The 26,305-nt window shown below is 42.8% G+C and overlaps 1 protein-coding gene across 3 annotated transcripts in view; it reads left to right on the top strand.

Moving 5' to 3' along the window:
- SMAP1 (small ArfGAP 1) overlaps positions 1 to 26,305 on the top strand; it is a 324,870-nt gene that overhangs the window by 251,669 nt on the left and 46,896 nt on the right. For all 3 annotated transcript variants that reach the window (XM_033937092.1, XM_033937091.1, XM_033937093.1), the window contains one exon: positions 2,934 to 3,018. In XM_033937092.1, coding sequence (XP_033792983.1) covers positions 2,934 to 3,018 — 85 coding nt within the window. The remainder of the gene's footprint in view (positions 1 to 2,933; positions 3,019 to 26,305) is intronic.

Here is a 26,305-nt window from a genome sequence, read left to right as displayed (position 1 = left end):
AAATCCTGGGAGTAACGATAGACAGGAGATGCACAATGCAGACTCATACTAACAAAACCATCCAAAAAGCCTTCTACACCATGCGCAACCTGCGAAAAATAAGAAAATTCTTTGACAAAATACAATACAGGATCTTAGTCCAATCACTTGTACTAGGACTTGTAGACTACTGCAACAGCCTTTACCTACCCTGCCCCGCTTACATGACCAAACAATTACAGACAGTACAGAACACAGCACTCAGACTTATCTACTCGCTAGGAAAATACGATCACATCACTAATGCCTATCTCGACTCACACTGGCTACCGATACAAGCAAGAACTCAATTCAAACTATACTGTCTATTATTCAAAGCACTAAACGGAACAGCACCTCTCTACCTAAACAGCCGCCTAACCCGAAACCTCTCAACTAGAGTAAGGAGAATCCAGACCCCATTCACCTACCCCTCACTCAAAGGCACAAAACGCAAAAAGCTATATGACAATCTACTTGCTACACAGGCCGCGAAAATTGACCCCATCATATCCAAGCTGCTGACCACAACTACGGACTACAAAGCGTTTCGAAAAGATATAAAAACCATACTATTCAAAAAACATATTCCAATATTATAATCTACCATCTTCTTCTCTCCCTTCATAACCTCCTGCAACTCACAACCAACTGCAATCTCGTCCCCATAGGCATCTTCTAATCTAGTAGCAACGGGCGAAAAGCCAATTCATATCTAGAAACACAGTTTCCCCAAATACCGAAAAATCAGATATAAAAACCTAGGAACAGACGATCTTCTGGTAACATAAGATTATGCTTTGTAATGTTATGTAATGTAACATAAGGTTATGCGTTGTAATATAACATAAGGTTATGCCTGGTAATATCATGTAATGTAAGTTATGCAATGTACTGGAATTATAAGGTAAAATAACATAAAATAACTATACGTAAAGTCTTGTAAAGTTATGTAAGATAAATTATGTAAGATAAATTATGTAAACTTAATGCAAGTTATGCAAGCACGGTAAGGATAATGTAAAGTAACACAAAGTAACACCACGTAAAGTTATGTAAAGTTATGTACGAAAAGTTATGTAAAGTTAGGTATGCAAAGTTTGTAAAGTTATACAAATAATTGTATTGTCATCGCCTGGAAATGACCAGCCATCTTCTAATGTAATCCGCTTAGAACCGCAAGGCACAAGCGGAATAGAAATCACTAATGTAATGTAATGTAATCTAAGGGATATGACCAACTGGAATCTTAGGCCACTCCCAGTACTTCCCAGAATGGGAGAGGACTTAAGCACCTGGGCCAATCAGAGGCCCCTCCCCGGTGCATTCCATGATGCACTGGGAAGGAGAAGGCCCACCGTTCAGTGGAGGCGGGCCTGCCGGCCGGAGGGAATAAGCATTCCTCCAGCTGGCCAACTAAAAGAGGTATTTATGGGTTCCAGGTGGGCTTTGAGGGGGAGAGGAGTCGGGATACCAGGGGATGTCTTGGGGGGGGGGTCCTGCAGGAAGGACTGGGCATCCCTCCTACCAGGAGACGATTCTTCAGCCATTGCCTTAGGAAGCCAAACACACAGCTCTCGCTCTTCCCAGGTTGTACTCCCGGCCAGTGTTTTTTTGTTTTCCACTGGCTGGGAGGATGACCTGGGAAGAGTAAGAGCTGTGTTTCCTAAGGCAACAGCTGAAGAATCGTTTGCCTCTGTGACTAAGGTACTGCAATGTGTGAGGCTGGATTTATTCGGGACTCTGCCGCCTAGCCTTGGGCGGTCTTAGGCGACTCTATGTGCCTCCTCTGGGTGTTTTGGGGGGGGGTTTAAACTTGCTTCCCAATTGGCTGATTAGACAGCAGTAGGATGCCTACTGCTGCCTTCAATCGGGACGCCGTTTATAGAATTTGTCTTAGACAGGTCCTTCCATGATTGAAGTACTGATGTAATGGCAAGATATATTAGGATGCAAAGTAACTTGCCTTCATAGTCATCTTAATGTAGATGTTTTGAGGAAGTTGCTGGTTTAAGTGCATTTGTGTAGTGCTTTAAATATCAGATCAGAGTATATATGGCCTTTATTTTCTGTTCATTGTACTTTCTGGTGTATGCCATAGACCCCAATTGATACTTTCTCATTCTTTCTTGAATTCTGTTGTTTGCTTCCATTCTCTCTCTTGGAAAACCACTCTATTCTCCACTATTTCTGGTGTTACTTCCAAGTCTAGCTTGGAGTCTCATATCATGATTTCTTTGTTCTTATGTGCCTCTTATTAATAAATTAAGCATGGAGATATCATTTTTAAAACAGGAACATGTATATTAATTAAAACATTTTTCTTTAGTCTAATTAGATTTTTGCCACATGAAGAATTTTAGTAATATATTCTGGAATTTTTCTTCAAAACCAGAATAATTCCTCCTCCTGTCAAAGGTGCCCCAAATTACTTAGTATGCAGATATAGTCAAGACCTCAGTTATCACAACAAAGGTTTATGAAGCTAATTTCTCTTTTATTCACTAATGAGATTTTCATTCCATTTAAAGCTGCCAGGTTGTAAATAAAACTTGAAATACATATGATATTTGCTGATTTCCTCTAGAGAGATTTTCCATTCATTATAACCTCATATGGTTTTTTTTAATATATGAAGTAAACACATTTGATAATGGGTAAAACTGGGTATATCTGGAATACAGATTACACAAAGCTTTGATATTTGTAGTTCAATGATTCCTAAATCGCCTTGAATCATTTATATACAACCAAATCCATTAGTGCACATAATTTGTTTATTTGATTTAGTAAGCTGAATCATACTTTTAAACTGTCTATTTTATACCTACAGTTTTTGTTGGCTTAGGACTATATATTTGCACCACTCAATTACTAGAACTAATGTTTTCTTTCTTTATTTTTTCAATATAAAGCCAATGAAGAGAGATGAACAACAATTAGAAATTAAACCAAGCCCAAAGAAAACACCAGAACCCACAATTGATCTTTTAGGATTAGGTAAGCAACAATGACCTATATTCTATGTGTTGGTGATAAAATGCCAACAAGGCTTTTACTGAAACTTCCATATGTGAATAGATATTAGTTGAGTTTGAAATGTCATGACTAAGCCTGCTGAGAATCTACTGTCAGTGAAATCTTAATAAAAGAGCCTCTGTCCGTTGGCAACAATACCTTTACCAAATGCTAGTAATGAGCTCCTTCAGGAAAGAGGAGTTTTCAAGGTGATCTTAAAGATTGTTTTGGACAAAGACATTTCAACATTCAAATACAAAAGTTGTTTGGATATGGTATTTTTAGGAGCAAAATGTCAGTGCTGCCATATTTGATTATGTCTTCAGTGTATGTCGTATTAAAGAGCTGTTAAGATTATTTTGATTTTAAAACCAGCTCATCCTACCTCCCTTTCAGTATTTTACATGTAATCCCAGTATCTCATTTGCTTCTCACTCCCTGGTAATAATAAAAGGAACTATTCATTTTAATCAGAATCTCCCCTTTGTTCTTCTAGCTGGCAGATGACAATATGCTGTTTGCCTTGTAAGCAAACATGCTTTGGCTCAAGAAGCTCTGTCCTCCTATATTTATCTACAAATATTGTCAGACTTTATCCCTTTCTCAAAGGACTGAACAAATATACCATTTGTTTACAGCTAAGCCTTAACCCTGTGATGTTAAAATGCTTTTTTTATTTGTTATAACTATATAGATAGATAGAATGTCAGAGAAATCTGTAGAGGAATAGGAAGAACTCATTTTTGCATTACATTCTGCATTTCATAGGAATGTGTGCAGGGTAGAAATTTGATTTGTTTGGCTTTTTTCCATTCGTTTTTCAATTTATTTCATATATTAATCTTTATATAAAGTTTTTTTATGTCCAAATTAGAATTTTTATTTAAGTATTTTTATTGATTTCAATATTATATCAAGTAAACTTGTACAGAAAGCAAATTTAACCACAGCATATTACAATCATATAAATCCATACTTAACAGTGTTAAGCAGCTTACAAAAGAAACTATTATGGTAAAATTAGCTCAAGTCCTCATTGGATCCAAGAATTAATTGTGAGAAAACATTAAGAAAACTATCAAAGAAGTAATGCAATTCCTATAAATCGGGAAGGAAGTTAGTATTTTCTTTTAGAGCTTAACCTTGAGTTTTTTCTTTGTCCAGACAGGACATCGCAAGAAAATTAGTCAAATGTTGAGGTTCAAAGAATACATATTTAATTGAATGGTAACGGACAATGCACTTACAGGGATGTCTCAAATAAAATGTAGCCCCTAATGAGATGACCCCCGGTTTCAACAGAAGAAAATCACGTCTACGTTTTTGCATTTCTCTTGTAACATCAGGGAACATTTGAATTTTACAACCAAGAAATTCCTTTTGTTTATTCTTTAGAAATAGTCTCAATAACCAAGCAAATTAGAATTTTTAATACATGCTAATCACCTTAATGCGCATTAATATGTAGATAACACATGTTAAATAAATTTAGGGTCATAGTTATCGGTTTGGGCTACCATTAAGATGTGATGTTTTACTACTAAATTGTGCTATCTTAGGGCTCATTTTAGAAAGCTGCGATAACAGGTTTCTAACCACGGACCGGCGAGATAAATGCTCTGACGCTTGTAGGAATTCTATAAGTGTCAGAGCATTTCCCTCTCTGGCCCACGGTAAAAACCTGTACTACAGTTTTGTAAAAGCCAGCTCATTTTATGCAGAGACTAGTTACTAATAACTGGGATTAGCAGTATAGCAGCCACCAATTCCCCCTCCCAAATGATCGTGGCAGGAAGGAGCCCAACCCTTCCTACTGAAAGTTGACCTCCACTCCCTGACAATCGCCGGCAGGAGGGTGCCCAACCCCTCCTGCCAGAAGGCGACCCCCACCCCCCACAATCACCGGCAGGAGGGTGCCCAACCCCTCCTGCCGATAGGCCCCCAACCCTCCACCTGATGATCACCGGCAGGGTGCTCAACTCCTCCTGCTGGAAGACAAACCCCCCTCCACTAACATTCTCCCTCTGGACCCCCCCACCCCCAACTAACTTTAAAAAGTTGGCTAGCCGGACAGGTCTTCCCACCGTCCGGCCTGCCTCCATCAAAATGAGGCGGTTCCGCCCCTCTCCGGCCCATCCCACAGCATCCTAAAGCCTGAATGGCCCAGGCGCTTAAGGCCCCTCATATGGGCAGGCCTTAGGTACATGAGCTATTTCATAGGAAGGGCCTTTGACGCCTGAGCCAATCAGTCCTTATGATGCTGTGGGATGGGCCGGAGAGGGGCGGGCCCACCTCATTTTGACTCCAGCCTCTCCAGTGTAGGGCGGTGTAGCCAATGTCAAAAAGACTTGTATGGACTCCTTTCCATATGTGGCAAAAAGAATCAAGAGCAATTATAAGTATTTTATACCACATTAAAATTGTCTGAGTACAGGTTTTACCTACCTCGGGGGGGGGATGGGACATCTTATATTTAAAATTGGCAAGTAAAATGAGTACCGTATTTTCACGCATATAACGCGCGCGTTATACACGATTTTACAAACCGTGCATAACCATGCGCGTTATATGCGTGAGCACGTTGTACAAAATTTTTTTTACATAGTTCCCCCCCCAACGTCCAATTCATCCCCCTGCCCCACCCCGAAGGATCGCTCACACCCCCACACCGAAGGACCGCTCGCACCCCCCCCCCCCGACGTCCGATTCATCCCCCAGCGCCCCCCCCTGCACGGAGAAGCTGCCTACTGTTGGTTCCCGATGCCAGTGAGCCCTGCTGCTTCCTCTGCCGGCGGTCCTGCCCCTTCTCTGAGCCCTGCGCTGCTTCCTCTGCCACGGTCCCACCCCTTCCCTGTTTTTAGGGAAATAGTTAAGTTTACAGTAAAATGTGGAGGGTTACAACCCCCCAAACCCCCTACAACATCGGCGCGATCTCTATTAAGTAAACTGGGGGGGGCTCCCCAACAAAACCCCCCGTCGGAGCCCCTAAAAATTGTAATTTTCTTCGGCGCGCGCCTCCGTCTTGCGCTCAGTTGTCGGCGCGCGCCTTTGTCTTTAGCGGGATTGTCTATGAACCACTCCAGAGATCTGCTTGCTGGCTCTACTAGGATTACCCAGAACATCTGAAACTGTCATACAGGTAGGTATGTACAGTTTAATTTACATCTTTGGGGGATGAGAGGAGATCAGTGACCACTGGAGGAATAAATGGGGTCATCTGGTCAGTTTGGGCACTTATTCATTGTTAAACAGGTCTAGCCCCAAAGTTCAAATTGTGCCCTGGACATATTCCAAAATGTTCAGTTAGGGCAGAAAAATGTCCAGGTCCTAAGTCTGCCCTCTAACAACTCCTCACAGGAGCCAGTAAGGAAGCCACTCAGCACCCAGCAGCAGCGCCAAATCACATTCCTGCTGGTGCCGCTCAGCGGCTGAAGAAACTCGATCTGCGGCAGCCAGTTAGCAGCGGGGCAGGAGTTTAGAAAGCTTGCTTCTGCCGCTACACCTCCACCAGGGATCAGCATAGGTATGAGGATAGGGCAGAGAGGGGGGCACAGGGTAAAATCCTGGGAGGGAGGGTGCAGTCTGACAGGGGAAGGAAGGGTGCTGGGTGCAGTGCCTGATGGGAAGGAGGGAGGGAAGGAAGGGTGCTGAGTACAGTGCCTTACAGGGGAGAGAGGGAAAGAAGGAAAGGGTGGTGGGTGCAGTGCCTGAAAGGGGGAGGGAGGGAAGGGTGCTGGGTGCAGAGCCTGACAGGAGAGGGAGGGAAGGAAGGGTGCTGGGTGCATTGCCTGATAGGGGAGGGAGGGAAAGGTGCTGGGTGCAGAGCCTGACAGGGGAGGGCACTTGAATATTAAGCCGCCCGACTTATATTCGAGTCAATCATTTATATATATATATATATATTTTTTCCTCCTTGGGGGTGTCTCGGCTTATTCAAGTATATACAGTAATCTCTTATTGTTCCAAAGACAAATCATTCAAATCCAATGCAAGAGCAAAACTTGTTTACTAGTGCAGTAATATTAAATTGTTATCCCTATCACAACAAATTCCACAGTCTTCAGTAACTATTCATTATTTTAAATTCACCTGGGGCTACTTATCAATCAAGTTTTAACAATCTTTCTGAATTTAGAATGATTGTCCTCCAGCTTTAGATAATATATTCCACAACTAGAGTAGAACTCTAATCAAACTTTTTATTTTTATTTTTATTTTTTACTGTTAATAATGCTCAGATACGCTATCCAATTTTCTTTAAGTGGATATTGCACTGTTGAATGTTGGCCCCATATTAGTTACCAGCAGATAGGTCAATTGGTGTTCAATTATTCCAGTCAATGTTACTAAAGGTATATTTTTACCTGCTAGGCATGAAAGTTAGAATTTCTATCTTTAAGACTAACCCTCATTAGTGTAAGCTTTTTCTGTTACGTTTCTAAATATATCTCCTCAATTTTCAAGTAGATATTTTTGCTGTAAAAGGAGACAGTCTAATTTCGGAGAACTTTATACTCTCACTGCACCATTACTAAACACCAACCTCTGTATTACTTCCAAGATATCCTAGTCCAAGGCAGTTTGTTACACAAAGCATAGGAGTCCTGACAAATGGGTTGAATCCCCCAAAGTGCGAGCTATTGCAAAAGGAATTCATACTTTTTCTTTGGCTCTGTCTCCTTCCTCAGTGTGCTGTACTGTCCTCTTCAGTTTGTCCGTTTGCAAGTGAGTTTTAAATTAAACTAAGCCTTAAGTTTATATTCCGCATCCTCTCCATAAAGATAGAGCTCGGCACGGTTTACAGGAACTTTAATATAAGGAAGGAAAAACATAATAAGAATTAGTGATTTTAAAGAGAGTAGCGAGATTTACATTTTTGATAATAGCCAAGTTTTCAGATGCTTTCGGAATAATTGGAAGGAGCCCAGATTCCGCAGCAGGGCAGGAAAGTTATTCAAAAGCTCAGTGATTTTGAAGAAAAGAGATTTCCCTAATTTTCCAGCATAGATAACGCCTTTTAATGAGGGGAAAGATAATTTAAGTTTAATTATTTTTGTTTTTTTAATCTGATTTTGAAACTTGGGGGGGGTGGCAGCTCTGCCTGGGAGAGGATGCAGACTAGAGAATGACACCGTGGTAGTTACCCGTGGGTAACCCGCCGAAATGGTGGGGAAAAAGTGCTCACTGCGGGCATGGGACAAAACCATCCACCGCCCCGTGGAGCAGTGAATGGCTTTGTACCCGCAGTTAAGGGAGGGAAGGCGCACAGTCACCGATCGCGCGTGGCCCCCTCCCTACCTCCGGTGAAATCTATCTCCCTCCCCCCTCCCCCTTACCTTCACGCTTTAGAAAATAAACTGAAACCGGTGAAGCCTGCCTGTGCTGCCCTGCTGTCACATGTGTGTGGGCGGAAGCTTCTCCTCTGACACAACTTCCGGTTGAGAATCTTCCGGAAGAGAAGCTTCTGCCCACACACACGCGAATGCAAGGCAGTCCAGGCAGGCTTCATCGGCTTCAGTTTATTTTCTAAAGTGCCGCGAAGGGGAGGGGGAGGGAGGGAGATAGATTTTGCTAGAGGGAGGGAAGGGGCAGCGCGCGCGATTGGTGACCACGCACCTTCCCTCCCTTAAGTTTCTTTACGCCGCAAAGGTAAGGAGGAGGGAGGGAGATTCTTGGGCCGCTGAAGGGCGGTGAGGTGGTGAGAGGGAAGGATGGATGCTAAGGGGACAGGGCGGTGAAGGTAATGGCAGGGACGGGGCGGTGAAGGGGATGGTGGTCCAGTGACGGGGACAGATTTTTTCTCTGTGTCATTCTCTAATGCAGACTCTTTGACGAGCTGTCTGCTTGCTGGCAGAGCAGCTGTAAAGGAACCTTTCTGGCCAACCTGCACTAACATTTAATGAGCTTGGGGACTGTTCCCCAGGGAGCAAGGCTTGCCCTTGATTTATCAGGAGCTTGAACGTAAGCTGTTTGGCCCTCGGTGGTCCGGGAGAGCTTTGATAGGTGCTGGCTGCGTTTATCTCCCCCCTTCATGGCATACAAGTTTGTGGGGGTCTGAGGTCTTGGTCCAGCATCAGCCCGACTGATATCCCAAAGATTGAAGGGTCCTAGACTGAGGATTTACTTCGTATATTAAAGTTGCTGCAGTTAAAAAGCTCGTAGTTGGATCATTGGGGAGGTAGTGATGAAAAATATCAATACAGAACTCTTTTGAGGCCCTGTAATTGGAATGAGTACACTTTAAATCCTTTAACGAGGATCCATTGGAGGGCAAGTCTGGTGCCTTCAGCTGCAGTAATTCCAGCTCCAATTTCTTCTTCACTATCCCACTGTAGTGAGAGCTGAAGCATATTAGCACCAGCACAACACAATGAGTAAGGCCATTACAGCCTATGCGGAAAATCAGGAAGAGGGCTGTCAGAATTATTTTTGGAAGATTTGGGGGCTAGATATAGGGTCCCCACCTCCAAAATTCTTTTCCCTGAGTTTTTTATTATTGACTGTGGCTTTCCTGGGCTGTTATTTGGCGCCAAAACACTGCAGCTGCAGTAATCTTGGATTTCTCTGTTTTAATTAAAAAGCCTCTATCTGCCTCAAAACACCTCAATTTGCCTCAAAACACCTCAATTTGCCTCAAAACACCTCAATTTTACTTAAAATTGATGAGTATGGACTCCGATCTTTCTACTCCTGTTATCATGCAAGGTTGGTACTGAATGTTTGGCTGATGAGTGTCCACATGTCATGTGCAGCAGTGCACATGAGGTGGGTAGGGGTCCTGTGCTTAGCCCCCTCTAGTACCATAGGGCTAGGGAATCACTAGGGACTTGCTTATGCTTATGAGGACGACATACAATTATTACATCCATGCAACTTAGAAAACCCTATTGAAATAGCTCAAGTCAACAAAAAATTAGTCAAAATTAAAGAATGGCTCACCCACAACAAACTCGTGCTTAACATACCAAAAACAAAGGTCCTCCTTTTTCCTTCAAAACAGGGAATACAATTATCTTCTCCTTTCATGATAGATGATTTAATAATTGAAACAGTCACTTCACTCAAAATTTTAGGTGTAATCATAGATGACAAGTTTACTTATCAAGAACACGTCAGCAACATCGTTAAATGCTGTTTTTATCGCCTTCGTTTAATCCGTTCAATGACAAAATATTTAGAACCACAATCCTTAAATATTTTAATGCACTCTCTTGTTATAACAAAACTAGATTACTGAAACTCTCTGCTACAAAATATTACTCAAAAAGAAAAAAAACGTTTACAAATCATACAGAACATAGCAATCAAAATAATTCACAATGGTAAAAAATATGACCACGTAACACCTCTGCTAATCAAATCACATTGGCTGCCCATAAATAACCGAATAACTTATAAAATAGCTTTACTGATTTTCAAAACACTAAATACTAATGAACCACAATTCATAGATCGTTTATTAATACCCCATTCTTCAAATCGCTCTTTACGTTCCGAATCCCAAGAATTACTAATGGTTCCCTCTCTAAAAATAGTAGGGACAAAACGCCACGATATTTTCTCTGTAGTGGCTCCTCTTACTTGGAATTCTCTTCCTTTATATATCAGGAAAAATAAGAATTTAAACCAATTCAAAACTAATTTAAAAACATTTCTTTTTAAAATTTCTTTTGACCTCTAAACTCCCTTCATTGCCAATTTCTATCAGAGAACTTTCAATCCCTCCCCATTGTTTTTTTCCCTCCCATTTCAGACCTCTCTTTCTCCCTTTTTAGGGAAAATATTTTTGTAACTTTAAATCCTTATGTTCATTCCATATGGGTCATAGTCTGTCAATATTGTTTTGTGTGTCAAATTCCCTTTAGTTAAAGAAATATCATAATACTGTCATTTTACCCCTTTAGTGTTCAATATTATATAATTTAACGATGATTGTTTTACTTTGTTAATCGCTTAGTTTGTAATAAGCGATACATCAAATAAAATTAAACTTGAAACTTGAAACTTGAAACTTGATTTGGTTTTGCGAGTCTTATGTGGACAACTTATTGTAATTGCGCAAGAGAGTCTGGCCTCTCATAACACACTTCTACCAGAGAAGGTTTCCGATTTGGAACCAGAAAACCAGTTGGAGAAGGACTGGGGAGATGGGGAATCATAATCTGTGCCTTTGCTGTCTCAGAGTTAATCTTCACTTTTAAGAGATTTGGGTCTGAAGCTGAGGTCGCTGACCAGGAAATAGTGGTGGCCCTTGATCAAAGGGAGGACGCATCAGTATGCTGCCTTTCCGAGCCAACAGCATTACTGGAAGTGATCATTGATTTCCTACAGAAGTTAAATATGGAAGTTGTACAGACCTTGGCCACACAGTGCTTTGTTATGAGAGGCTCCAAGACTCAGTCTGCATTTTTTCCAGTGCATTCTGACATTACCTTGTTAGTCACAGAACATTGTGAGACCCCCTCCTTGCAGGTTGCTAGAACTATGTCCAAGTTGTATCCCATGGCTTCTGAATTTCAACAGCTGTTTATTCAGCCTAAAGTAGATTCCTTTGTAGCACAGGTAAACTTCCATGCCTGATGAAGGAGATGTCATTTTAAAGGGTGAACAGGATCGCAGGGTAGATGTTGTCCTGAAAAGACAGTTTGAGGCCTTAGTCTTGGCAATCAGAGCAGCTGCAGCGACCTTGTTCATGGCACTCTCTTGCCTTATCAGAATGTGTCGGACACCCTCATCAGACAACAACATTTACCCCCAGCTACTAATAACATGGGTTGACTATGTAGCAGACGCTCTGTATGATATGATCAAAGTCATGAGCAAGGTTTCTGCTTATGCTGTCTCCACTTATACAATGCTCTGGATCAAGTAATGGGCGGGAGATTCAGCTTCCAAGACAATGCTAAGAAGACATCCTTTTAATGGGCTAGACAATCGTATGGCCAGTGTGGCATATCGTTGCCCTAAAGCTTTGCCTTACAGCAGACCGTCCGCCCCTAGAGGGTAAGGTTGAGCTAATTTTTCAGGCTGTCTAGAATTTCGTCAGTATTCAAGAAGAGCCTCTACCCAGAGATCATATCAAGGATCTAGACAGAGCTACGAAAGCACTAGCAAACTCAGTTCTCTGGTTCTCACATCACAGCAGTCTCCAAGAAATCAGAATGACATCAGGTCAGTTGCCCTGCCTCTGCAGATTAGTGGGAGGTTGTCAGCTTATTGGGGGCTTGGGAGCTGATTTGCTCAGACCACGGGATGCTGGACATCATTCAAGAAGGTTAACAAGCTCGAATTCTGTCACTCGTTCCTGGATCTATTTGTGAACTCTACAACCAGGAGACCAGAGAAAGCAGTCAAATTCTGGATGGCAGTGGTAAGCCTCTTGACATTTAAACCATAGAGCCAATGCTTCCTGAAGAATCGGGCCTAGGCAGATACTCTGTATACTTCATACTACCCAAGAAAGACTCAAGATGATTGAAGACCAGTCCTGGATCTGAAGTCCATCAGTGCAGCACTAAAAGTTTCATTGTTCCACATGGAGATTGGTCTAAGGCGGGGGTCGGCAACCTGCGGCTCCAGAGCCGCATGCGGCTCTTTTCCACCTTTGCTGCGGCTCCGGTAGTGTGTCACGCAGGCATGCAGCTTAAGTCCGGCGTCGCGGCGGGAAATAGCCATGCTGAGCAGTGAGCTCAGCACATACACAGATGAAAGCCTTGCTTGCTGATTGGTCCGGCGGCCCCGCCCCGCCGGACCAATCAGCAAGCAAGGCTTTCATCTGTGTAGTGCTGAGCTCACTGCTCAGCATGGCTATTTCCCCCGCGACGCTGGACTTGTAAGGTGCCTGAAAAAGAAATCATCCTGGCCGGGGTCGGTGTCATGCTCCGGAGATCTACAGCCTTCCTATCTCCCTCTCCCTTCTACCTGCTTCCGGCCACATCCCCTGCTCCGCGGCTCTCTTCGGCAACTCAGCAGCAGCGATCGACACAAGCTTCTGACGTTGGGGCCTACCCTCTGCGAGTCCCGCTTGTTTCAACTTCCTTTTTCCACAAAGGCGGGACTCGTAGAGGGAAGGCCTCGATGTCGGCAGCTTGTCTTGATCACCGCTGCTGACGAGTTGCTTAAGAGAGCCGCGGAGCATGGGGTGTTGCCGGGTGCAGGTAGAAGGGAGAGGGCCAGATGTAGTACTCGTGGGTGAGGGAGGGGAAGAGAGAGAGAAAGAGAGAGGGGAGGGAAACAAAAGGAAATATTTCATACTGGGCTGGGCCGGAGTGGAGGGAGGGTGGAAAGATTCTAGCTACAGGGTGCAGTAACAAAGGAAAAGGGGGGAAAGCAGAAAATGGAGATAGTGACACAAAGAAGAGAAAGGGTAAGCAGGACCTACTGAATAAGGATAGAGATACAGAGGGAACATGAAGAGGAGGTGAAATAGAGACATAGAAGTAATGCTGAAAAAGTGGGGGGGGGGAGATAAAGACATTGAAAGGGCAAATGGTGAACATGGCGTAAAGATAAGGACAGAGACAAATGAAGATTCTGAAAAAGTGGTGAGATAGGGATATAGGTGAGATGGACACAAAGAAGGGTGATGCTGGAAAATAGGTGGAATGGTAATTCTGACAGACACAGAAGGGAAATGCTGGATCAAGGAGAGATGGGGCTCAGGCTGGATGGAATGAGGAGAAATGCCTTGTTGGCCCGGAACTTCCTCTCCTACGTCAGAATTGACGTCAGGGAGCGGAATGCTGGTCAGCGCAACACTTCTGCAGGGAAAGCTTGGGACGGCGGTGGCTTGGGGGCTGTTCCCCGATTGCGGTGGCAGCAAACCGAGTGGCTTGGGGGACGGCACGGAGACAGAAAGAAGGGGGAACAGGGAGACAGAAAGAAAAAGTTGGGGGAGAGAATGAGGTCTGGAGGAGAGGAAACATACAGGAGGCTGAAAGAAAGGAAGAAAGATTGGATGCACAGTCAGAAGAAGAAAGTGCAACCAGAGACTCATGAAATCACCAAATAGCAAAGGTAGGAAAAATGATTTTATTTTCAATTTAGTGATCCTGTATATAGCATTAAGATAAGAAACAATATATGCAGTGTTAGATTTGTTTTATAATGGTTTTGCGGCTCCAAGTTTTTTTTTCTTTTCGAAAACGGGTCCAAGTGGCTCTTTATGTCTTAAAGGTTGCAGACCCCTGGTCTAAGGGAATTCTTAGCCTCCTTAGATTTAATGGAGGCCTATCTGCACATTCCCATATTCCTGGTTCCATGTCTGGTTCCATGTTTTCGGGAAACATTTTCATTTCTCCATGCTCTCCTTCAGTCTGACTACAGCACCGTGCACGTTCACCAAGGTGGTGGTAGTAGTGGCTGTGCATCTCTGCAAGGGGGGAATACAGGTACATCCGTACTTGGACAATTGGTTGATCAAAGCCCTGACCAAGCTGGAGGGAGAATAGTTGGTGGCAAAAGTGGCCCAACTGCTACAGAACCTGGGATGGATAGTCAATTTCTGGAAGAGCCACTTAGTACTGTCCCAATCCCTAGAGTATTTGGGAATTTGGTTCAGTGCATAGAAACAAGATGGCAGATAAAGGCCAAATGACCAATCTAGTCTGCCCATCTGCAGTAACCATTATTTCTTCCTCTCTCTAAGAGATCCTACACCTTCTTGAATTCAGACACAGTCTCTATCTCTACCACTTCTTCTGGGAGACTGTTCCACACATCTACCACCCTTTCTGTAAAAAAAAGTATTTCCTTAGACTACTCCTGAGCCTATCACCTCTTAACTTCATCCTATGCCCTCTCATTCCAGGGTTTCTTTTCACATGAAAGACTTGATTCATGTGCATTTATGCCACATAAGAACATAAGAATTGCCGCTCCTGGGTCAGACCAGTGGTCCATCGTGCCCAGCAGTCCGCTCACACGGCGGCCCTTTGGTCAAAGACCAGTGCTCTAAATGGGTCCAGCCTCACCTGTGTACGTTCTGGTTTAGCAGGAACTTGTCCAACTTTGTCTTCAATCCCTGGAGGGTGTTTTCCCCTATAACAACCTCCGGAAGAGCGTTCCAGTTTTCTACTACTCTCTGGGTGAAGAAGAACTTCCTTACGTTTGTATGGAATATATCCCCTTTTAACTTTAGAGAGTGTCTTTTCGTTCTCCCTACCTTGGAAAGGGTGAACAACCTGTCTTTATCTACTAAGTCTATTCCCTTCATTATCTTGAATGTTTCGATCATGTCCCTTCTCAGTCTTCTCTTTTCAAGGGAGAAGAGGGCCAGTTTCTCTAATCTCTCACTGTACGGCAACTCCTCCAGCCCCTTAACCATTTTAGTTGCTCTTCTCTGGACCCTTTCGAGTAGTACTGTGTCCTTCTTCATGTACGGCGACCAGTGCTGGACGCAGTATTCCAGGTGGGGGCTTACCATGGCCCAGTACAGTGGTATGATAACCTTCTCCGATTTGGGAAAGGCAGGGGAAACAAATTCTAAACTTTTCACAATTTTACCAGCTACTACTATTTCTATCCAAATGTATTTGGTTTCTTGCTAATGTGGACTTTTATGCCCCTTGAAGTAAGTCTTCATTTTCGTATAATTGTTTGTCCCTGGCAGTCACTCTCTTGTCCTGAGAGTTTCCAGCTCAGCCTGAACCTGCCCTATACTGAAACTAGCTACCCAAAGTTGTTTTCCATTTTTATTCCCTCTTCTTACTCTCTTCTAGGTTCCACAGTGAATATATCCTAGCAAAAAGGAATGGCAATGTATTTTTGTAGAGCCAGGGCTTGTACTATCTCCCAAGTGCTAGCTATGTGTTTTACACTGTGGTGCTTTGAATTATCATTTTGGAAAATTGGAAATAAATTGTATTTTATACTTGCCTGCTATTCAAAAAGAGATCAATAATAGAAAGTAACTACAATATTCTGATTCAGGGAATAGAAATGAGCTTGAAATGTATTCTAAAAACAATGCAAGAAAATATTGGCACACAGAGTATTACAGAGATCACAATAATTATGTCTCAACAATTCTTGAATCCTTGAAGTAGAACGAGGTCAACTGCTATGTTGCATCTTCTGAAGAAAATATTACAGCAACCAGAAATATATACTGTATATACACAAGGCAGTTTCATATTTACTTTGAAAAGCTCTATTATAAAAAGGTAATCTCAGAAAGTAAGGGTTTTGGGGGATGGGGTCAACCCTATGAGGAAAGGCTAAAGTGGCTAGGGCTTTTCAGCTTGGAGAAGAGATGGCTCAGGGAAGATCTAAAAAAGGTCTAAAAAATACTGAGAGGAGTGGAATGGGTAGATGTGAATCATATGTTTACTCTTTTCAAAAATACTAGGACTAGGAAGCACACAATGAAACTACTAACTAGTAAATTTAAAACAAACTGGAGAAAATATTTCTTCACTCAGTGTGTAATTAAACTCTGGAATTTGTTGCCAAAGAATATGGTAAAAGCACTTAGCTTAACAGTGTTTAAAAGGGTTTGGATAATTTATTTTTTTGCACAGAATTTTCCCAGGAGCTATATTTCAAAATACTCATAAATTAATGCTCTCCTCTCAAGCTAGACTGTCACCAATGCTGCTTCCTCTAGATAACCATTCCCCAACTCTATTGCCTAGCAGTGGTCATCAAGCATTTATGGTGCTAATGAATAATTCATTAAGAAGACTAAAATCCCCAAATAAACTGAGAAAAGTGGGCAGCACTGCACTCGAATAAGCCCCGACCCAAATAGGAAAAATCTAACTATATATATTTATATATATATAAATATATAAATTTATAAAGGTGAAGCCTCAGTGCTATAGAGAAAGCTATAGTACACCGTTACCAGTGTTCCTGGCTTACCATTTAAACAAATCCCTGAAACCTATATTGGCGACAGAAGATCTTATCTCCACTTAAATGAACAATATTGGATTATAGAAATGGACACTGTTACCCCTATAGGATTGAATGACAACATCAAATGGAGTGCGTTGTTGTAACTGCTTTTGCCTGTGTGCAGTGGCATACCTAGGGTATGTGGCACCCGGGGCCCATCATTTTTTAACACCCTCCCCACCCACCCCCCATCTAAAAAATATTTTTTTGTAATAACCATGAAACGGTATAAATGGTCAGAATAGAAACAAGGAGTGAAAATATTCTTTTATTGAACCTAATATATGTAACCATTATTCCAAACATAGCATAACATAAATTATGTCTGAATTGTCATGACATGAGAAGTACATATGGAGTAGTTGCAGGTGATGCTTGGGACAGTTCTGATTGTGTTAGTTCGGTTTTATGTGTTTTTTGAATAGAAAGGATTTTATTTCTTTTTTGAAGGTTTTGTAGTCTGTGGTCGAGGTCAATATGTTGTAGAGTTGGGGGTCCAGTGTTGCAGCTCGAATGGCTAGGAGGTTGTCAAACAGTTTTTTTTCTTTTGACGTTTTTGGTTGGAGGGTGTGTGAATGGTGTGCGACTTCTCCTATGTCTGGTTGAGGTGGATTTAATTATTTAGCTGAAGAAATTAGTTACACCCCCCCCCTCCCATTCCACACACATTAATTCTCTTCCATTTTTGTTCCCATTATAAAAAACACTGATAAGTTCCCAGAAAAAAAAATACATTAAAATAAGAAGTGAAAACAAAGGCCCCTACAGATGAGAACATAACATAAGAATAGCCTAACTGGGTCAGATCAATGGTCCATCATACCCAGTAGCCCTTTCTCATGGTAGCCAATCTAGGTCACTAGTACCTGGTCAAAACCCAAAGAGTAGCAACATTCCATGCTACCGATCCAGGGCAAGCAGACACTTTCCCCATGTCTTAATAACAGACTATGGACTTTTCCTCCAGGAATTTGTCCAAATCTTTCTTAAAACCAGCTAAGCTATCTGCTTTTACCATAACTTCTGGCTACTTCATTTTTAAGCTTAGATCTTTCCTTCCAAACAGAGACCTTGCTAGATGTCAAATACAGCACAAGGGAACTTCACACGGACTTAGCTGTGCAGGAAATGTGAATCTCCTCATACATAAGAACATAAGAAGTTGCCTCTGCTGAGTCAGACCAGAGGTCCATCGCGCCCAGCAGTCCGCACCCGCGGCGGCCCATCAGGCCCATGACCTGTACGGTGATCATCTGAACCCTTAAATCCCCTTGGTCTCTATCTAAACTCTCTCTATATCCCATCTCTACCTCTATCTGTATCCCTCAATACCCCTATCTTTCAGGAATTTATCTAATCCTTCTTTAAAACCCTGGAGTGTACTCTGTCCTATCACAGCCTCTGGCAGTGTGTTCCATGTGTCCACCACCCTCTGAGTGAAAAAGAACTTCCTAGCATTGGTTCTAAACCTGTCCCCTTTTAGCTTCTCCGAGTGCCCCCTTGTACTTGTGGGCCCCATTAGTCTGAAGAATCTATTTCTGTCTACCTTCTCGATACCTCTCATGATCTTGAAAGTCACTATCATGTCTCCTCTGAGTCTCCGCTTTTCCAGGGAGAAGAGCCCCAGCCTTTCTAACCTGTCTGCATATGAAAGGTTTTCCATGCCTTTTATCATTTTCGTCGCTCTTCTCTGGACCCTCTCAAGCATCGCCATGTCCTTCTTGAGGTACGGCGACCAATACTGGACACAGTACTCCAGGTGCGGGCGCACCATCGCTCGATACAGTGGCATGATGACTTCCTTTGTCCTGGTTGTGATACCCTTCTTAATAATACCCAACATTCTATTTGCTTTCTTTGAGGCCGCTGCACATTGTGCCGTTGATTTCATTGTTGTATCCACTAGCACACCCAAGTCCTTCTCAAGGTTGCTTTCCCCTAGCACTGATCCCCCCATTTTGTAACTGAACATCGGGTTCTTTTTTCCTATATGCATGACCTTGCATTTCTCTGTATTAAATCTCATTTGCCATTTGTTTGCCCACTCTTCCAGTTTGTTTAGGTCCCTTTGTAGGTCTTCGCATTCCTCCGCGGTCCTAACCCTGCTGCAGAGTTTGGTGTCATCTGCAAATTTTATGACCTCACACTTCGTCCCCGTTTCCAGGTCGTTTATAAACACATTGAACAGCAGCGGTCCGAGCACAGACCCCTGTGGAACACCGCTCGTGACACTCCGCCAGCCTGAGTATTGTCCCTTCACCCCAACCCTTTGTTTTCTGCCTGCCAACCAGTGTTTAATCCATCTGTATATATCCCCTTCCACCCCGTGGTTTTGCAGTTTCCTAAGTAGTCGCTCATGGGGCACCTTGTCAAAGGCTTTCTGGAAGTCGAGGTAAATGATGTCTATGGGTTCCCCTTTGTCCAACTCTCTGTTTATACCTTCAAAGAAGTGCAGTAAGTTTGTTTGGCACGACCTTCCCCTGCAAAAGCCATGTTGGCTCTCTTTCAGTTGTCCGTTTGTTTCCATGTGCTCACAGATGCTGTCCTTTATCAGTGCTTCCATCATCTTGCCTGGAACTGAAGTCAAGCTCACCGGCCTGTAGTTTCCGGGGTCACCCCTTGATCCCTTTTTAAAAATAGGTGTGACGTTAGCTATTTTCCAGTCCTCTGGGATCTGCCCCGTTTTCAAGGATAGGTCAAAAATTTGTCGGAGTGTTTCCGCTATTTCGTTTCTTAGCTCTTTTAGAACCCTTGGGTGGATTCCATCCGGGCCCGGCGATTTGTCGCTTTTCAGTCTATCTATCTGCTGGAGGACATCCTCATGGCTTATCTCTATTTGCGCCAGTTTTTCTTCTTCTCGATCTCCACTTATGGTCTCTTCGGGTTCTGGTATATAGGATGTGTCCTCGCTTGTGAAGACCGACGAGAAGAATTTGTTCAACCTGTCAGCTACCTCTTTTTCCTCCTTTACCACTCCCTTTCTGTCTCCATCATCCAACGGTCCTACTTCCTCCCTCGCCGGTTGCCTCCCTTTAACGTATCTGAAGAACGTTTTGAAGTTTTTTGCTTCCCCAGCCAGCCTCTCTTCGTATTCTCTTTTTGCTTTCCTAATCACTCGGTGACAGTTTTTCTGGTATGTTTTATGTTCCTTCCTGTTTTCCTCGGTTTGGTCCTTTTTCCATTTTCGGAGAGATTTCTTCTTGTCACCTATCGCCTTCTTCACTTCATTTGTTATCCATACCGGGTCCTTTGTTCGATTTTTTTTGCATCCTTTCCTAAACCTGGGGATGTACAGGTTTTGTGCTTCTTGCACCGTGTCTTTGAATAGGGACCAAGCTTTCTCTACGGTCTCCATTCGTATTGAGCACCTATAGTGCAAAAATGTGCAAAGGTCTGGTTTTTTCTTTCGATCACTACATAGCCTAATGCCACATAAGCAGCACTGTACAAAAGGTCAATGCTAAGGTTAACAAAGTTTCCTTCCTTGGACCACAAGGAGATACTGACAAACCACTGGAAGAGATCCCAAAACAACTACCTAGGCACAATACCCAAAGACCCACTCAGTGTGTGAACCAGTTGAGTGGAGTGGACTAATTGGGGGGTGGAAATGGGCCCGGAGTTTGCTCAGGAGAATTTACCACACCACCTCTTCCTCTCAACACATTGACACACTGCCACCACCACCACCACTAGGAACACCTCACCGGGTAGGCCAGCCATGCTTATAAAGTTTATAAAACACATTATTATATTTTTTTATAAAGCACATATTTTAACTGAACTCTCTGACATCCTCAGTCTTTCCATTCGCAAAAATAGAAGGAAGAAAAGTTCCCACTTCCTGCTGTCTCATGTCCCCAGCCTATACAATATTTTTCTTCTGCAGATCCTTCAAAAGTCTGACCAAATCCTCATTTCACTTGCATTATAAAGTACTGAGGATGCCATCCCTCCATCTCCCCTCCTCTGCCTGCCATACTTTCTCAGCATCGATTGGGAGGGTCGCGGTTGGCCTGCATTGGAATTTCATCATGCTGGCTACATCTCTTTGACTTTTCTGATTTTTTGGTTGTTATTTTCTCTCTTTATTTTTAGTTTGCTCTGTGTTCTGTTGGATCTATCAAAAGCAGTATATGTATATGTTGCTCCACTGGACCGGAGCTCCCCCTGTCCAGCAGTAGCCCTTCTCCCTTCCTTTTACCTACCCAATCTCCAGTAGCACCCCTTCACTGCTCCCCCTGTCCAGCACTAGCCCTTCTCCCTTCCTTTTAAATACCCAATCTCCAGCAGCACCCATTTCCTGCTCCCCCTGTCCAGCAGTAGCCCTTCTCCCTTCTTCTTACTTACCCCCTGTCCAGCAGTAGTCCTTCTCCCTTCCTTTTACCTACCCCCTGTCCAGAAGCACCCCTGACCTGCTCCCCCTGTTCAGCACTAGCCCTTCTCCCTTCCTTGTACATCCCCCCTGTCCAGCACCCCTCCCCTGCTCCCCCTGTCCAGCAGTATCCCTTCTCCCTTCCTTTTACCTACACCCTGTCCAGAAGGAACCCTTCCCTGCTCCCCATGTCCAGCAATAGCCCTTCCTTTTACCTCCCCCCCTGTCCAGCAGCGCCCCTTCCCAGCTCCCCCTGTCCAGCACTAGTCCTTCTCCTTTCCTTTTACCTTCCCCCTGTCTAGCACTAGCCCTTCTCCCTTCCTTTTACCTCCCCCCTGTCCAGCAGCTCCCCTTCCATGCTCCCCCTGTCCAGCAGTAGCCCTTCTCCCATCCTTTTACTTCCCCCCTGTCCAGCAGCACCCCTTCCCTGCTCCCCCTATCCAGCAGTAGCCCTTCTCTCTTCCTTTTATCTCCCCCTGTCCAGCAGCACCCCTTCCCTACTCCCCCTGTCCAGCAGTAGCCCTTCTCCCTTCTTTTTACCTCCTCCCTGTCTCTCTCAGGCAAGCTCTCCTCCTTTTTACCTCCGGCTCCTTCACAACACCAAAGAGCTGCGGTCATGTTCCCATATGCTGTCTGTGCACTGGCAGCGGTGCCTTGATCTCTAGAGGCCTGAACATTTGCCGTTCGTCAAGGCGCAGGCTGGCTGGAGTGTGGGAGAGGGGAAGCCATTGCCATTTATACGCACGAGTATAAAACTGCCGCAGGCTTCTACTGCACATGCGACAGCATAGATCATGGAGGCACGGAGACACACAGACATGCAGATTGAAGTGCGCATGCGTGCTAAGGGTTTTATTATAGTGAATATAAATATAAAGCAAATTAAAATGGGAAAAAATATAAAATCAGGATTTCCTGTAGTATACTTTTCTCTATGAAACCACAAAAATATCTTACCATTTTACCTAACCAGCAACACTGAATTTATTGCATACAACAGAAATATCAAGCCTCTGAGCCTCAAGGTATAAATACCTAGCCCATTGACTGGTACTAACAATGCACAGGAAAATAATCTTCATAAATATCTTGCTAAACAAGGTGCACTTAGTAATGAACTAGTAAATTAATTTTTGCTCTCTGTTCCCATCTCTATTTTATTTAAAATGTACTTTATTTGCTGCAAGCAATTTTTGCTGTAAAATCATCAGCAAGAACAGCAGTGCTTTAAGTGAAAATAAGCAATTCTAAATTAGACACAATGAACAGTTTCCATAACTGCTAATGAGAAATACACAAAATTGCTTCTCAGAAAGAGGTCCAAGGCTCTGTCACAGACCTTTTCCCATTTCAGCTACTGCTAACTTGCTTATTACATAGTACATGTATACCATTTTATGAATATGGATTTATACATCAGAATGTAAGGTTAGCATACCAAGTTATGAGTTCAGCAGCTATTATAAACTCAACCAGAGAAGAAAAACAATCAACAACAGAGAGTCAAGAATCAGATTTAGAGAAGACAATATGCACAATATGTGCTATTAAACGTAGGACAGTTTGGTTATTTAATCTCAGATAGAAAATCATTTTTTTGCCAAACGTGCTAATTATGCTATTAGAAAACAAAGTTAATGATATTCTGCTATTACTGTAGAAACCCAGATCACCTGCCGTGCTCCAAGCTAGGACCCGCTTCTGTGCTTACTGGTTCTTGACCCAGTGAGATAGGGCTCCTTCTCTGTCATTCAGTTAGACATCACCATTCTTGCCACCTAGTTGTTGTCTCTTGACTAATGGATGACGTTCAACCATACTTACCACTGTATAACATGGGACAAATTGGAGTTAGAGTCCTCAATATCGGTTCTTCTGGAACGAGAACGTCAAGAGGAGCATCAAGAATGTGACAAGGAACACTGAGGAGAGAGTAGAGTGCTCTGCTCCCTGGAAGACGATGTATATGTCAAGTGCCTTTTAAATGTTGAGGCCCAATGTCAAGGTATTTGAGATCGATGCTTGAAACAACACCGTTGCTTTTGCTCGGATTTGACTGAGGCTGGAGGTGAAGTTGCAGGTACCTGCACAAGGTGCAACTGCAGTAACCCAGCTAGTTCTTGCTGCAGCAGTGCTCAAAGCTGATTTTACAAGGGCAAGGGTACGTTGGGCGTTGGGGACCTCAATGCCGAGATACACTTCTGAGGAGACACCAACTGTAAGGATGGTAATCTATCATCAGTATGTTGAGGCTTGGAATGCATCAATTCAGTGGATATCTGAGATGATGCCAAGGTATGTTTGGTAGGCGAAATATGTTTATGCTTCTATGTTCACTTACAAGGTTCCCCAATGCCAGTAGAACTGAAGACTATGAAGTGAAATGAATTATCAATGTAGCTGGTGCTAGTGTCAGTCCTGAAGTAGATCAAGGTTGAGTGTCGGGGCTGAAGTCTCCAGCTATGCTCGATATCACTGAAGTTGTAACAAAATTGTAAGGGCCTAAGTGCTAATCAATTAACGCACAGTAATGCAGTGGCACACCAACTCTCCACCCTCAAATATGCCCCCTAAGAGAAAATCACAAAAAAACTCTGTTAGCGTGTGGTATATGCATGCAGATAGGGAAATTTACTATGGGATGTCAACTGCAGTTTAGTAAAAGGACCCCAAAAATCCCAGATAATTGCAAATGAGGCTTTATGGATCCAACTTTACTGATGTTATGGTTGTAAATGAGTGGGTTGGGCCTTAAAACACAATAACATAAATGTTTTGCTTGGGAATTTTTCTAGAAGCTTTGAAAATATGTATTTTTAATATTCCTTCTATTAACACTGTGATTGATTACATTGGCATAATCATATGTAGTCTTCCTTTATGCCATAATGGATTTCTGGTATGATTTGGGATTTATAAACTGAAAAGTCATATACTGCCTGGGAAGCAAAAAAGAGACATTTGGCAAATGTGGCATTGAATATTTCACCAAGAAATTATTTAAATGATAGCTTATGTATGTGGTCAAATAGTAAAGCAGAATTCCAATTGAACATGTACTCTGCTTGCATAGTTTGTCTGAAGTGGAACATTTTTAAGCCTTAAAGTTTACACAGTTTAAAAAATATTAATAAAAAATATTGAAGCTGGGCAGAAATCTAATTCTGATTTCTTTTTCTGCCTCCAATGTTTTTTCTATGGTCACCAGGCATATGTTTAACATGTTTTCGGTGAATCTTTAGTGCTGATGTTCAGATAATAGCACCTTTAACCCCAAAGAGAAGTTTTTCCCTAGGGCAAATCATTTGGAAAGTACAAGTTTAATAGAAAATAACTTTTTCATAAGAAGAACATAAGAAGTGCCATCTCCGGATCAGACCTACGGTCCATCAAGTCCGGCGATCCGCACACGCGGAGGCCCTCCCAGGTGTACACCTGGCATAATTTGTAGTCACCCATATCCTTTTATGCCCCTCATAAGGAGATGTGCATCTAGTTTGCTTTTCAATCCTAGGACGGTCGATTCCGCAATAATCTCATCGGGGAGAGCATTCCAGGTGTCCACCACTCTCTGCTTGAAACAGAACTTCCTGATATTAGTCCTGAACTTGTCCCCCCTTAGCTTCATTCCATGTCCTCTCGTCCGTGTCAAATTGGACAATGTAAATAGTTTTTCCTGCTCTATTTTGTCGATTCCTTTCAGTATTTTGAAGGTCTCGATCATATCCCCTCGCAGTCTCCTCTTCTCAAGGGAGAACAATCCCAGTCTCATAAGTCGATCCTCGTATTCCAGTTTCTCCATACCCATTACTAGCTTTGTTGCTCGCCTCTGCACCCTCTCATGGAACAGTGGAAAAGAGAACAATCTTTTTCATTAATGCTTCACAGAGTTTGTAGTTTGTATGTGCCTGATAAGGATGTGTATTTTTAACATGTTCCATTTTTAGCCTTCAATCTAGGCATCTGAGATCTTGGACTGACTTTTCTAGTACGTTTTATGTCTCCAAAACCACGTTCTCATCCACACTTTTGACTGTAAACATGCTCTGGCATACTACTTGGATTGGACTAAGCCTCATAGAAATTCTTCCCAACTCTTTATGGCTTTCAATTCTAATTGACCTGGAATTCCAGTTACCAAGAGAACCATCTCCACGTGTGTAATGGACTGTATCTCTTATGCATATACTCAGACTGGGCTGACGCTACAGGGTCATGTTACAGCCCACAGTGTAAGATCTATGGCATCTGCAGTAGCCATTTCCACTATGCATCTATTAAGGACATCTGCAAAGTGGTCACTTGGTCCTCGATATGTACCTTCATTTTCCACAACTGTTTAGAGCAAAACTCCAGAAGAGACAGTTGGTTTGGGCAAGTGTAAAACCTGAAAATCCTACTGTGTGTACTTTTTGGTGATTTGATTTTTTTGTTAGATATTAACTAGGCCAAGTTGAGTAAAATTAATTCCAATGAATCCATTAAGCCAGCCCTATACAAGCAGGTCTGCAAAATTTATTACTTCCTGAGCGCCAACTTTCCTGCCAACCCTTTTTAGGTTTTGCCAGGCTCTTTTTACATATATATATATATATATATCTCCTTTATATTCCCTCAGAGTCATCTATATGAGTACATTGAAATACTATGATTTGTATGCCAATAATATTTTCATATTACTCGAGGTTGATCCAGATCGTGTTAATCTGACTCCCAATATTAACCATTGCGTTGTCAAGGTTTGGTCCTGGGCGACGATGATCCAGATGAAATTAAATGCTGCTAAGACAAAGCTCTTATGGCTTGGCCCAAAGCTAGACTCTCTTCCTTCTGTTGTGATTTTAGACTCAGGAGAATCTTTGAAAGTTGAGTTTTCCTCGCTTATATTGGGTATTGTCATTGATTCATCTCTTACATTTAAGGATCAACTAAATTCTCTTGTTAAAAAGTGTTTCTTCAGCCTCTGTATCCTGAGAAGAGTGAGAGCGCTCTTTT

The sequence above is a fragment of the Geotrypetes seraphini genome, chromosome 3, assembly GCF_902459505.1.
Source record: "Geotrypetes seraphini chromosome 3, aGeoSer1.1, whole genome shotgun sequence".
NCBI classification, from domain to species: domain Eukaryota; kingdom Metazoa; phylum Chordata; class Amphibia; order Gymnophiona; family Dermophiidae; genus Geotrypetes; species Geotrypetes seraphini.
The sequence above is the reverse complement of the archived record's forward strand: the minus strand, read 5'-3'. Positions and strand labels throughout refer to the sequence as shown.